The sequence below is a fragment of the Engystomops pustulosus genome, chromosome 1 (assembly GCF_040894005.1).
Source record: "Engystomops pustulosus chromosome 1, aEngPut4.maternal, whole genome shotgun sequence".
NCBI classification, from domain to species: domain Eukaryota; kingdom Metazoa; phylum Chordata; class Amphibia; order Anura; family Leptodactylidae; genus Engystomops; species Engystomops pustulosus.
This window is the reverse complement of record NC_092411.1, coordinates 48,477,920-48,492,890: the sequence shown is the minus strand read 5'-3', so window position 1 is coordinate 48,492,890 and position 14,971 is coordinate 48,477,920. Positions and strand designations below refer to the sequence as shown.

At 40.3% G+C, this 14,971-nt stretch overlaps 1 protein-coding gene across 1 annotated transcript in view; it reads right to left on the bottom strand.

Moving 5' to 3' along the window:
• Window positions 1-14,971, bottom strand: part of LNPEP (leucyl and cystinyl aminopeptidase) — a 71,934-nt gene that overhangs the window by 4,372 nt on the left and 52,591 nt on the right. The window contains exons 12-17 of the mRNA XM_072139927.1: window positions 14,037-14,220; window positions 8,220-8,376; window positions 7,177-7,355; window positions 4,704-4,865; window positions 820-960; window positions 355-436 (exon numbers count right to left, since the gene is read on the bottom strand). Of these exons, the coding sequence (XP_071996028.1) occupies window positions 355-436; window positions 820-960; window positions 4,704-4,865; window positions 7,177-7,355; window positions 8,220-8,376; window positions 14,037-14,220 (905 nt within the window). The remainder of the gene's footprint in view (window positions 1-354; window positions 437-819; window positions 961-4,703; window positions 4,866-7,176; window positions 7,356-8,219; window positions 8,377-14,036; window positions 14,221-14,971) is intronic.

The following is a 14,971-nucleotide window of genomic DNA, read 5'->3' as shown; positions in this document are numbered from 1 at the left end:
TTCAAGGTGGCAAAAAGGAGGCATTGTTTTCCATTTAACACCTTGGAAAACGCATATATGGATATTTCCCAGAATCCCCTAGATGAGCACCTATGGCTTTAAGTTTCCACGCGCCTTTAAGGTGGCCTTAATTGGCAATCTCTCCATAAGGAGAACTCTTACCTTCTGAGCCATGAATAATACAATGCAGTTTGTGCTGAATGCACCCACCTTTATGATTGCTTGTGTGTCAAGAGACAGAGGAAATGCCCGCCACAGAGAGCGGATCAGAGACAGAAACACAACAGAGATTGTCACTATGATACATCATGAATGTTTAGAGAAATGTACAGTAATTAAAGGTACACAACTAACCTCATTTAAGTAAACCTCTGTCCCGAAGTGAGCAGTAGTCCTACTAACAATGGCTTGTATCGGGAATGAGCCAGGAGGAAATCTAGAAAGAAAATGACTATGTATTACTGGAAAATGCTACAATATACTATACATGGACCAGTACAACAAAAACTTATGTAGACTCGAGGCCCCACTGAGCCATGCACCAACGAATAAGCTAGATCAGTGGTTCTCAACCTGTGGGTCGGGACCCCAGCTGGGGTCGAACGACCAAAACCGGGGGTCGCCTAAAGCCATCAGAGCCGCAATTTTACTGTGTTTTTACTGCGAGTTGCATGGTTTGGGATCACCACAGCATGAGGAACTGTATTGTGGGGTCACAGCATTAGAAAGGTTGAGAACCACTGAGCTAGATGAATGCTATAACATAATACATAATAAACCAAAGCAATGGTCAAGCGACTGACTTTGCATCATACTTACTTCTGAGTAATATCATCCCAGTTTTGCTTAACAAAATTCCAAGCCAAAAGAAACCCGGGAACCTGCTTACTAATGTAATAGATAACAATAGGAAAGTCCTGAGCTCTTATATATCCTTCACGAAGACTGGCGGACATCAACCTAGTGTAAAATAAAATACATATTTTTATATATTTACAATATCACAAGATTATTCCTGTATATAAAAGACAGGATTTACAGTATACTAAATCATAAATATAAAAAAATTGCAAGGCGGCACCGCAGCGGAGACATCTTCCAGCCATCTGACACACCTACTCGTCTTCTATCCTAGCACCTTATACAGCGCTGGGATAGGGGTCGGGTGGATGTGTCGGGCAGCCGGAAGCTGTCGGCACAGAGGTGCGACAAATTGTACTTTCCCACTGGCACCATTTTAATATTCAGTGCAATGTATTGGGGAGCTTGGAAAAGAAACGCCAAATGCGAAGAAATTGACAAAATGTTTGGCAGTTGCACAATTTTCTAGAGCTCTTTGTTTTTATGCCTTTTACTCTGCAGCCCAGAGGACACATCCACTTTATTCTTTTGGGTCAGTATAATTATGAAGATACCAATTTTAAATACAGTTTTGTTATGTCCAAATAACTTTTAAAAACTTTTGCTGAAAAAAGCATCTATGCATTGCCCTATTCCGATAACCATAGTTTTTTCAGTGTATTTTTTGCCAAAGTTTTCATCTACACTATACTGAGAACCTTACAACTTGTGTTGAAATGTTTATGGGTGGTAAAGTGTCAATTTGGATCTGGATTTGCAGCTACGGTATTCACCGTACATAGAAATATTTTCTACTATGATAGACCGGGTAGTTTGGAAAAGGGGCTTTTGTACATTTTCATTTTTTACAACTTTTTCCGACCCTGAGGAGTGTTTGGGCCCCAGATTCATACAACATACTTCGATTGTAAAGCTCTACGGAATTTAATGGCGCTATATAAAGATTCTTATTAATACTATTGTATTTTAGTATATTATTGATATACTGCTCTTCTATTACAGCCTGCTTCAGGCAGGCCTATGCTAGTATTTTTCATTCTGCATTAGAGACTAATAAATCTACCGCAGTAGAAGACTCAGGTCTAATTTTCACTTTTACTCCAACTTTTAGGCACTTTTAATTTAATTCAGCAGAGAAGACTCTATGATACTGTATTATCTTCATATTATTATAATTTTACGTTAGATTATATTTTGGGACTTCAATACCAATAACTACTTTTGCTAAGAACAATGGTCTCCAGTACCAAGACATAATTAAATTTTGTCATACAGTTGTTCCCCTACTTAAGAACACCCAACTTACAGACAGCCCCTAGTTAAAGATGGGCCCCTCTGCCTCTTAACTTTAGTCCAAGACTGCACTGATCAGCTGTAAGGTGTCTGTAATGAAGCTTTATTGATAATCCTTGGACCCAATACAGCAAAAAATTTGGAAACACCAATTGTCACTGGGGCAAAAGATTTTTTTATCTAGATCTACAATTATAAAATATACAGTTTCAACTTACTTAGAAATTCAACTTAAGAACAAAGCTATGGAACCGATCTTGTATGTAACTGCCTGTATTGTAAAAATGAAATCTTAAGCTAAGGAAGGGCTTTTATATTATATACAACAGCGTTGTAAAAAAAATAAAATAAAAAAGTCTAATTAAGGAAAAAAAATTAATTTTGCAAACAGCATGAAAAATTCTAAAAGAATATTGTATTTTTCTCATTCTTCAAATATCAATTACAACTTCAAGGAAGTGACTGCATAGAGTATAATTAAAAGTGCAATATTAATGATAAAACGGTGCAGCATGTTAAAGCTTTCCGCTTTGGAAGACATTACTTGGGAGGGTGAAGACAACCTGATGAAAAATGACATCATTAATTTCCTACAAATTGCATAACATCTGGTCTTGATCATGTTTAACAGGGAATATTTACACCAGGGGGAATGCAATGAAATGTATTGGCAGAGTAGAAAATGTAATATACTTGGTAAACACAGACACCCACAAACACACTTAGCTATGGAGGTATTGTGTGTAATGCACATATGCCGGCCATTATTCCCCTACATCCGGAATAGATGTTCCTCCACTCCAGAAAAGGAGCTACCGGTATATGTGAAATGAACAGACTACTACTCCCATGAGGAAACCTTATCAGTTCTGTTAGCGGCTCTTGGCCCATGTCCTTCCAGTTCGACTCATTGGGACATGATGGCTGCAATTTTTTTATAGCATCCCACTATGACAACGCCATTTAGATAAAGAAGTCATTGCAGGTCAAACTTGCAGACCAGACTGTATTTTTAACCAACATAGATTAAAGGGGTTGTCCAGAGGTTGAAGAATATGGCTGCTTTCTTCACAAAACAGAGTCACACCTAACCAAAGCTCAGTTGTAAAGAGATAAATGGAGCCGAGTTGTAATACCACAAACTACCTTTGGTCGGGAGAGGCGCTGTGTTTAGAAGAAAGCAGTCATGTTCATCAATCTCTGGACAACCGCTTTAAATAAACTAAAGAAAACATAAATTATATGAAATTGTGGTTCTGGATTGGAAATCTTTCCTTGCCAAAAAAGGGAAAAAAACTCAGCCTGGCAACAGCTTCTTTTTATGATTTCAGAGCGTCAATGAATACTTATGTACATGCACACCATTGATGATCTGTATCACTCTTTTAATATCTATATACACATCCAGAACCCCTCATTTATAATAATTTATAAAGAAGCAGATTTGTATATTACAATCTACATTCCCCAGAACAGAAGTGTGTTCCTGAAAGCCGTTAACACTCACATCTCCCATTCATATATACAGGTCTCCCAGCCATTTTAAAGTGAACTAGTTGCCAGGAATATCTTTTCTAGACAGTGATAGGTTCCAATAGCCTATGCTATGCTGATTTGTCAGAATTCTGAATTATTTCAGTACTTTGTAAAACTTTATTTCACATTACCCAACTCCCTTAGTTTCTTAGGAGAGGGGCAACTGCAGCCTGTATATGCCATGGTATATGCCATGGTATATGCCATGGCCGATGGCTCACTTAACCCCGCCCCTAACCATCTGACCACGCCCCCTTTAACCCAATACAATTTGGTTAAAAATGGAGTGGTGTGGGGTGATTGACTGGCCTGCGGCTGTTCAGGAACCAAAAGTGCCTGCTCTTCTTAACGAGCGGAGCCTAATGAGCCACATCACTAAGAAGAGCCGTAATTCCCATCACTACTCCAGACTCATGCAGCTCCCTCAACCTCCCCATTTCCTGTCATGTGCATTGAGCAGGCAGCGGAAGGAGGGGAATGGTGTGGAGAAGAGGAAGAAAAGAATACATGAGGAGATACAGGCACACAGGCTGCTGCAGCTAGCACCCGCCCCCTTCCTGGGACTCACCACACGGTGCTGGCAGGGAGCCAGTTAACGTGAAACTTATATAAAAGTACTGAAACAATACTTAATGCTGACAAAGATATTTTTTAAATCAGCACAGTACAGGCTATTGGAACCTATCCCATTCCTGGTGACACTACAGCCATTTCTTATATACCGTAGTGATCTCAACATCTTCTTACAGGGCACCAGCTAAAACCTGCTCACCATTTCCAAAATACACAGCATCCAAATAACACAAACATGCAACATTTTTTTCCCTGTGCGATGCTACGTTCATTCTTCTAGATGGATAATTTACCCTCTACTGTTCACGTACAAAAAAGAAAACAATGTACATTTTCCTAAACATAAAATTCTAAAATATCAATGTAAATCACAGGTAAAGAGAAAACTAAAGAAAATCTCTCCTGCAGGTGACATGTCGTGGTGTTGGTATATCACGCACCACTGTAATTTCTTGCCATTGTCGGTGCTGGCGAGTCCTTCCAGCATTTTGATTTTCTCCGCTTCGGATAAGGATTTCGAGTACATACTGTACAGATACTCCCATCTGTCATCTGCGTGGGCTCCAACTTTATACACAATTTTCTTGACAGCTGTCGGGAGACTAAGGAGACAAACATGATCATCGGATTTCAGATTACAAATGCAATTCAAGCTGATCTGTAATAAAACAAGATAAATGTTAAGTTTCCAGCACGGCCTTAGTCCTAGAGATACAAACATCCTGCTGTAAATAACATTAAATCCATTTTTTATTGAGCCAATCTGGAGTTAGAAAGTTTTATTTTTCTCTTTTTATTGCCTAGAGCTACATTATGGATTATACTGGTTTCTAGAATCACACAATGTGATTATAACCCTACAAGGTTATAGGTATTACTACACATAGATCTATGGCAGGTCCAGAAACAGTCACACACAGGCATTTCTGTTTGTTGGATAGCCCATAAAAAACAAAAAACATGTCAAATGTAATTTAACCACTAAGTGACAAGCAATTTTAGGTTTTTGAGATGCAACATGTTTGGACAATAATACACTTTGCAATGTTTTTATACAATGTAGCTGTAAGGAATCTTGTATTTTGTGGGCGAAGCCGTAGTTGAAAGAAATAAATTGCATTTCATACTTGTAGGTTTTATTACATAGCCTGTTTTTTATTATTAAAATCACAAGCATGACACCAGAAAGGTAATTTCTAGCTGCTGTCAGGTTCCAATAGCCTATATTATTTTAAAATAAAAAAAAATTCTTTAATAGCATTCTGAATCATTTCAGTACATTATAATAATTTATTTTACATCACCTGGCTCCCTGCCAGCAGTGTGTGGTGAGTGCAGCCTGTGTCAATCTCCTCTCCTCTACAATCATGCAGCTCCCTCACCCCTCCCCACTTTGCTCATGCATTGAGCAGGCAGGAAAGTGAGGGGGATGGTCTAAAGGAGACATAGGCACCCAGACGGCTACAGCTGCCCCCCATCCCCCGGGATTTACCATGTGCTGCTGGCAGGGAGCCAGGTAATATAAAATAAACTCCAGGGCGGGTATAGTCAGGGAGCAGGTAATATAGGGAGCCAGCTAATGTAAAATAAACTCCAGGGCAATCTTTAACTCCTCCATAAATGGCCAATTAGTTAACTGTAGTAAAATTGTAATATATGGCTTTTTTATTATTTGAGTAATCCGGCTGCAAGTAATATAGGGTTCTTCCACTGAAGAAAATACCTGCAGTTTGGTGGGTTATAGCAGTTCTGAGAAGACCGAAGGCCCAATGCTAAAATTCTGGTCTTAGAGAAGGAAATTACTACTGAGAACAAAGGAGAGATGATCCCTCATTTTCAGCCATCATTAGAATACCCTCCTCCTTGGTGCCATTATATAATATATATACATACATATATTAGGCCTTAATAAACTAAAATAAAACTAAATATATTTAAACTTTACATTTCTAAACTTAATATGAAAAAGATAAATTAGATATAACTTTTTTTAAAAGACACAGTCTGTAAATTTCAGCCTCCTGGAAAAAAATGCAGAAACCAGTGAAAAGGCAATGGGATTCATTAGCATGAGTCCAAAAACTGACCCAACATAGCTTTTTTTGTCTGCAAATAAATGTAGATATTAAAAACGGGAAAAAAAGTAATAAAAAAACCCACAAGCATATTGTCTATTAGTCAGCATTACTGAGATCTGAAGAGGTTATTAAAGGGAATCTGTCAATAGGTTTGGGGTCCTTAAACTGAAGGGGGGGGGGGGCCATTCCAAATGTTATTTTATTAATTTTTTTGTTCAGTGCTTTTTTTTTTTTTTTTAAGAATCTGCTTGCTCACACAATATACTGCAATACTACATTATTGAGATATATTCTCTATAAACTGCTCTTTTATTATAGCCTTCCTACAGCAGGCTGCAATGGAAAATGGTTAGCAACAATTGGCAATGAACATGGCAGCTAATGTCAGATGTCTGCACTGTATGGATAGGATCGAGCTTGCGAGTCCAATCCATACAACCTTAGGCACATGAACGGGTGCGCGTCTGGAGAGGAGGAGGGGTGACCCCTATACATAGAGATGCATGGCACACAGCCATGCACATGGGGAAAGATATCACTTGGTATGGTGCCGCGCCTATGGCTGTCGCTCCGTGCTGTCTATTGATGTCGCTATTGCTGAATCGCTCTGTGCACCTATTGCTGTCTATGGCGAAAGAATATATGGCCGCAAGCTTGCGGCAGCACACACTTCCATGTGAATGAAACCTTAAACAGAATAATGTGGGAATTTCACATTAGCTGGTTACAAACTGCTTAAAATATGGGGGGCTTTGGGACCCCAAAATGATCTAGATTTTTTGAGCTTGGAATGCCATTTTGTGTCATATACCTTTAGACAGGACACAAATCTTACCTTGTTCCATTGTATTGCCATTTATCGAACAGATCCATAGCATTGTGTGTACAGCCGGCGTCATTGTGTGTACAAGCCAAATCCAAGAGCAATGATCTTAGTTCCTGTTCAGACAATGTCCCATCATCAGTCCACTCCTGTTTATTAATCTGGGGGCTCAAAAGGTCAAAGATACGCTCCTGTAATAGAACATATAAAAGTCAGCTACTTTAGCACAATTTGTAGCTGTACACAAGCATAGCGTCAGCGCAGAGCCGGGCAGCTGTTGTCTGCATTGCTTCATGCATCCTGTGGGGGGAGCCACACAACCTATTTTTTTTATGGGGCCCTTACAATAAGAGGATGTTTCAAAACCACAGTCCATGTAAATCTGCATAGGCACCTGTATGGACTAGAAAGTTACAATACTACGGCTGGGTTCTCATCACTTTTTTTGCCAAACATTGTAAGGACACGTCAGGGGGATTCCAATGTGTAGTTACAATGTATGGCACAGGGGTATCCCATTGTATGCTTACACAGTGGGATAAGTTGGCCGGGGATCCCCCTCCTTTCTGAATGTGGGGAGGACAGGGGGAAGTGTAGATCGCAGGTGTATAAGGGGGTTTTCATATGAAGCTCAGCAGAAGAGAGCTTGCTACGTCTGTCCATCCTGACTTTTTTTCGTTGGATACAACCTATAGTGGTCAGACGGAGGCAACAACTATGCCTCCATCTGCCAATGTATATGCTTAGCATATATGTCAGGAGCCTTCCCAGGAAAAAACCCTTAGCATACACAGAAAATGTGATGTGAACCCAGCATTACAGCAATCCCTTCATACAACACTACATGTGCTCTACGTTTACTAACCCACCTACTAAATACTGAAGCCAAGGAGGCAGCAGGTTCTCCAACAAGATTTAGATTTGTAGATTTATATACAGTCCAAGAAAATAAAGAATTTGGCAGAAACAAAATGTCACCCACAGTGAGGATGTACCTTTGATATGTCTACAGCTAAACAATAAAGAGACTATAAAGAAACACAAAGTAAACATACCTCTGCACGCCGGGCTAGAAACGTAAAATCCTGTTTAGCCAACAGACTTTGGATGTTGTGGACTTGATGAAGAGCCTGTCTGATGGGGGCAATGTCCATTTCTTTCTCCAAGTAGGCAAGAAGTTCAAATGTTTTTGACAGAGGGACCTTTCCAACACTGAGAAAATAAAGCAGCAAGATAAATAGGTATGCAGAAAATATACAATGCATCCATACACTGGGGAAAGAACAGTATATACCGAGATGAGGCATCCAAGTGTTGCAGAAAATCGCAAACTTTATTTGCAATATACATTAAAAAAAACCTAAAAGCTGCAGCTCAGGAAGACAAAGGTGGGGGCTGAGAGCTGAGGAGTGTGCAGCACAGACAAGTCATGTGTTGTTTTTTGAAATGCATCCAAAACAAAGCCCAACCCCTGGGACTACACAGAGGATCCTGTCAGGATGCAAGGTTAGTTATAACACACAATTATATTGTAATGAAAATGCTTAGAGAAAGCAGAAAGGCAGATTTGCACTGCAGCTGTGATGGGCTTCTGTAACCTTTCATTTATTGATAAAAGCCCTCCATTTGAGTCCTTTTGTTTCTCAAAATCTCTATCTTTGTTAGAAAATTCCCAGATTCAGATAATAGAAATTACATGGTCAGAGTATTTACTATTACCTGCAAATTTTTGTTGGTGAAAACTAATGTATAAAGAGGTTTATCAATTGTACTTAATACCACAACTATCTAGGGCGAGTAACCAATATAAGATCTGCAGGGGTCCAATACGTGCACTTTGGCTAATTGTTGCCTTTTTGTAGTCATTTCTGCATCATTGGCCAGTGACAACACATTCATTTGTAAAGAGGCTGCTTTCAGCTCAGCCCCATTTAACCAAGTGCAAGATCAAGCATGGCGGTCGCACCATGTACCATGTGATCAGTAGGAAGAGGCTGCAATCTCGTTCCAGAAGGAAACCTGCCACCACCATTAAAGCAACCCATTAAACTAGGAGCCACCCTTAAGTCAGATATGTCCAGTCCATTCCAACTTGCTCTTTTATGTGAAATATTTTGCCTGATAGGAGTCAAATTGCAACATGTTAAGGGTTAATGGATTGTATTTGCTTCATGAGATATTGAAGACCCATAAGGATGAAGACATGTGTATATAGTACATCTTCAGGATCTCATCACACTTAATTGCAGAAGGTCATTGTATTGCTTCCAAATGCTAAACTCGGGTGGATCTTAATTCCTCTGAAGACCGAAATTCTGTAACCGATTTAAACAAAAACTAGGATTTCCTCCATGAATGAAGGTTTACTACTTCAAAGATGGAAAAGCCAAAGTGGAAATCCATCAGTTACTTAATGTTTAATGCTTTAAGACCACATCATGATGATTGCAGGGAACAAAAACAATTAGGGGAGAGGGGGGCAGGATTTGGTTAGAAATATACATATCCTACTTTATATGTTGCATCCTGGGACTTTGCTGCTTTTATTCTCACACATTTTAAAAATTGGTTTGGGTTTTTACAAAAATGAATGATACAATAGAAAAAGGATTTCCCAGGTTATGACAACAAAGTGAGATAACATATATACAGGTGGTCCCTACTTAAGGACACCAGACTTATAAATGACCCCTAGTTACAGTCAGACCTCTGGCAAAGCTCTCTGGATGTTACTTTAGACCCAGGCTGCAATGATCAGCTGTAATAAAGGTTTATTGACAATCTTTGGTCCCAAATTTTTTTTTTATCTGGAGCTACAATTCTTAAATCTACAGATCTAACTTAGATACAAATTTAACTTAAGAACAAACCCAAAGACCCTATCTTGTAGGTAACCCTGGGACGGCCTGTACATATACTGAACCTTGGCTTCTCCATCTCCAGTCCTCTCTACACACAAGGAAATATAATATATACCATGTCAGGTATAACTTGTGTGTGTTTCTATCACTATAGCTGCTCTTGTTTTTCTTTGGGGAGAAATGTAGGTTCATATATCCTACTTTCTTTGTGATTAAATAGTGTAAACCGGTTTCCTTTTTTCTTTATTTTTTTATGGTTTTATTTGGCCTTACGGGACAAATACCATTATATTTTTTGTTGCCAACAGGGGGTCAAAGTAAAAAAATATGCAATTTTTTTTTTTAAGGGGAGGGCGATGGTTTTACCTGTTTTTTAGGCTTTTATTTTCACATAAACTTTAATTCATATTTTTTACATTTTTTAATGACTTTGTCCCACAAGAGGACAATGACATGAGATCGTTTAATCTTGTACCATGCACTCACAGGCAGCTCAGAGCTTCTGCACCCTCTTAGACAGCATGCTCTATGTTTGACTGCAGCGTCTAAGGGGTTAAACACCGGGACCTGAGCTTTTCCAAACATGGGTGCTAGCTCCCAGCAGCAGCAGGAAGCGAGGTCCTGAAATCTTATTCTTATGTCGTGCCATAGAAAGGCATTGCATCACAAGAAGTAAAAACGCCACGTGTGTTAAAGCAAACCTTCCACCATGGATCTACTTATTAACCCCTTAAGGACGCAGGGTTTTTCGGCCGATTTCTCGCTCTCCAACTTCAAAAATCCATAACTTTTTCATTTTTCCATGTACAGACCTATGTGAGGGCTTATTTTGTGCGTAACAAATTTTACTTTCCCGTGATGTTATTTATTTTAACATGCCGTCTACTGCGTAGCTGAAAAAAAATTCCAAATGTGGAAAAATTGAAAAAAAACGTCACGTGCGTCACGTTCTTGTGGGCTCAGTTTTTACGACTTTCACTCTTCGCTCCAAATAACATGCCTACTTTATTCTTTGGTTCGGTGCGATCGCGGTGATACCAAATTTATACAGGTTTTATTGTGTTTTAATACATTTTCAAAAATTAAACGAATGTGTACAAAAAAGAAAAGAATTTTTTTGCCATCTTCTGACGCTAATAACTTTTTCATACTTTGGCGCACGGAGATGTGTGAGGTGTCATTTTTTGCGAAATGAGGCAACGTTTTCATTGCTACCATTTTGAGGTCTGTGCGATATTTTGATCATTTTTTATTTCATTTTTTATGTTATGTAAAAAGGTGTAAAAGTCGCATTTTGGACATTTGGGCGCCATTTCCCGCCTCGGAGGTCACCGCCGGCCGTAACCGTTTTTATATTTTGATAGATCGGGCATTTTGGGACGCGGCGATACCTAATATGTTTGTGATTTTTACTGTTTATTATGTTTTATATCCGTTCTAGGGAAAGGGGGGGTGATTTGAACTTTTAATATTTTATTAATTTTTTTTATTTTTTAAACTTTTTTTTTTCTTTTTTTTTTCACTATCTTTTAGACCATCTAGGGTACATTAACCCTAGATGGTCAGATCGCTGCTACCATATACTGCAATACTTCTGTATTGCAATATATGGCATTTTTGCAGCACATTCATTACAATGAGCCACTGGCTCATTGTAACGAATCTGCAGCTGCCAGATAGCCTCGTGTCAAAAGAAGACACGAGGCTACCATGGCAACCGATCGCCGCCCCCCGATGACGTTCGGGGGCGTGGCGATCGAAAAAAAGATGGCGGCGCCCGCGCGCCGCCGTCTTTTAAATGCCGCCGGCGACTTTGCCGGCGGCAACGGGGGGGTTAATAGCCGCGATCGGTGCTAGCACCGACCGCGGTTATTAGCGGTGGGGGTTTTATGCATTTTGCAAAAACCCCCACCTTTGTATGAAGAGGACTCAGCCCGTGAGCCCTCTTCATACATCCCTTATACCTCTGCGCCGTAGAGCTACGGCGCAGAGCGTTAAGGGGTTAAAGGACACCTGTCATCAGGTCTCTGCCACTAGTCCTGTCACCTCTTCCTGTTGGAGCAGCTCACAAGGATCCCATCCCAGCCTTTATCTAGTTATTTCACACATTATTCATTGTAAAATCATCTATTCTTTATCATGTAAATGATGCTGGTCACATGGTCAGAGGCAGTGATGTCACCCCTGTTACCCCTCCCCTCTCCCTGCTCATGTCTGTGTGTAATGTATAGTAAAGCATGGCTAGTGTGTGTGCTGCATCTGCTGACATGCTGCATCCTCCTAATATACAGGTGAGAGACACAGACATCAGCTACACATGAATCTGACATGTTCTGCTGTAACATGGCTGCCTGGAGCTGCTGTATCTCTCCTATACACACACACACATGCACACACAGGCTGCAGGGGGCGTGGCCACCAGCACCAGGAAGCACATCATTATACAGCCTCACATCATTATACAGGCTGTCAGTCAAGCACTGGGGGTGTGGCTGTGCCTCCCACTCATGAATAGAGTGGACAGCTTGAATATGCTAATGCTTCATTGGACATTTCACAGGTCCTTTGCATACAGCTTTAGGACCTCATTGCTTAGGTTTACAGGCATGTAGAGAGACAATGAAGGGATAGAGGCAATGCTCTCTAATGGCAGTTTATGAAAATATATTTAGTTTAGGGGGGTTATTTTGCATGACGGGTTCTCTTTAAGGTAGATCCGGAGGAAGGTGCCTCTCATGTATTTAAGGATAGCTCTTTTTAGGGCTAATCCTTTAGTCCCCTTTATCTTTTTTAATCTTTAATTGTGGTAATATGCTAATTTACCAAAGAGGCTATTGGGGAGTGGAGTGGCCTGAGGTGAGGCTACACAGCGCGGATACTCCACGCCCCAGTAGCCTCCTTGATCCTCCTACCCAGACATCTTCAGCGTGCAGCTGCGAGGAGCTGCGCACCTCCGTCTGCGATGCCGGAGTTCTGCGCATGCGCAGTAGCTCTGGACCCGAACCACGCAGCCGGTGGCCTGCATTCTGCACATGTGCAGAACGCCACCTTACCGGACGAGTGCACGCAGCTCCTCGTTGCTGCGCACTGAAGATATCTGGATAGGAGGATCAAGGAGACTACTGGGGCGTGGAGTATCCTTGCCGTGTAGCTTCAGCTTAATAGGTAGATCCATGGTGGTAGGTTTCCTTTCTCATTTTTTGCACCAGGGTTCAAGTCCCAGGGTCAACATCTCTCCATGTATGTTCTCTCCATGTTTGCGTGGGTTTCCTACCACACTCCAAAACATACTGCTAGGTTGATTAGAATCTGAACCCCATTGGGGACAGGGACTGATTTGGCAAGTTCTATGCAGTGCAGCGTAATCTGTGTGTGCTATATAAATAAAGGAATTATTTTTATAACTAAATAAAAACCGTAAAAAAAAATAAATCGTAATTTTAGTGTCATCTAGAGAATCTTTACCAATCTATAAATTGGTAAAAGTTTCCCTAATGTCTAAGGCCAGTCATCAATAATAGTAGTAACTCAGAATAGTAAGTGATAGGAAAAGCAAACAATAATAACCGTTTTAGTCTCTAGTTATTTTTTGTAATTTATAACATCCGTGAATGTATAAAATTGGTACAATAGCTCCACTGTTTGCCGTTCAGCTAAACAGAGCATTTAACTACAAGGTAGTAAGTGAAGCGCATCAGAATTTGGGTAAGTCACAATGTGTACATAGCAAAAACCACAAGATGCTAAGATTTGTTCACTTAGCAATGTCAATAAATCAGGCGCATGTTGAAACATCCAGAGCAAGTCTGAGGTCAGGGAATATTTCCTGTCCAGTATGAAAAACAAACAACATTCCAATAAAACATTCGGCAGGCAGCGGGAGAACCCGCATGAAATACATCAGCACAGACAATAAATCATCGCTTATCTCGGGGTTACTGAAAGAACCATAGACTTGCTATAGGAAGAGCTGACAAAATAAAGCATAGAAAATAAATATGTGTAATTTACCTGGAAAGGACAAATATGTCATGGATGAGGTTGGCTCGATCACTGGCAGAAAACACGGTGTGATTGTTATGGAGCTGGTTAATGAGGGCGTCCCAACCATCTGGACCATAATCCACTATGTAGTATCCAGTCATATTCACGTTAAACTTCAGCCAGGAGGGCTCACTCGGTAAAACTATCTTATCTAATGAAAAAAACAAAGGATATCACAGAGCAAATATTTTCTATGGACTATTATTCTATGAGACGTTAAAGGGAACCTGTCACCACATTTGCACATATACAGCCAGTGACAGGTTCCTATAGAGTTCTATTGACTGAACCCCTTCTTTTAGCTAAAAAGTACATCCACGTAAATCACCTTTTATCTTATTTTACCTGGCATCAGAGGGGGGGGGTGTCCTGCTCGACCGGCCCCTCCCATCTAATACTCCCCATGACTTATGCCTCAATACTGGTCACAGTTCATGTCATATGACCAGACTGACATCATCTCAGGTCCTTTAGACTCTTAATAATATCAAACTGTACCCCATGCATGTATCTGACCACATGAAGTCACAGCAGCCTTCATGGACTTCTGCTCCTCTCCATTCCTCCATGAAGACTCCTGTGATTTCATGTAATCACAAACATGGTGTACAGTTTGCTATTATTAGAAGGCTAAAGGACCTGCGATGAGGTCACTGGTCACATGTCATGAATGTAACACAAAGCACCGTGTAAATAATTGACACAATATTTCCCATCTGTACATAAAGCTTTATATGTCTGTAGTTGAATATAAGCAGACAGTCCCTAAGTGCAAGGAGGCAGAGCGGTGATGTGAAGAGTCACCGGGCATGGTTCACTGCCAGCCTGAGAGAGAGGAGTCACAGATACCAAGCACAAGTCACAAAAGCTAATCTGCATATCAGAAAAACATCTGTAATTAA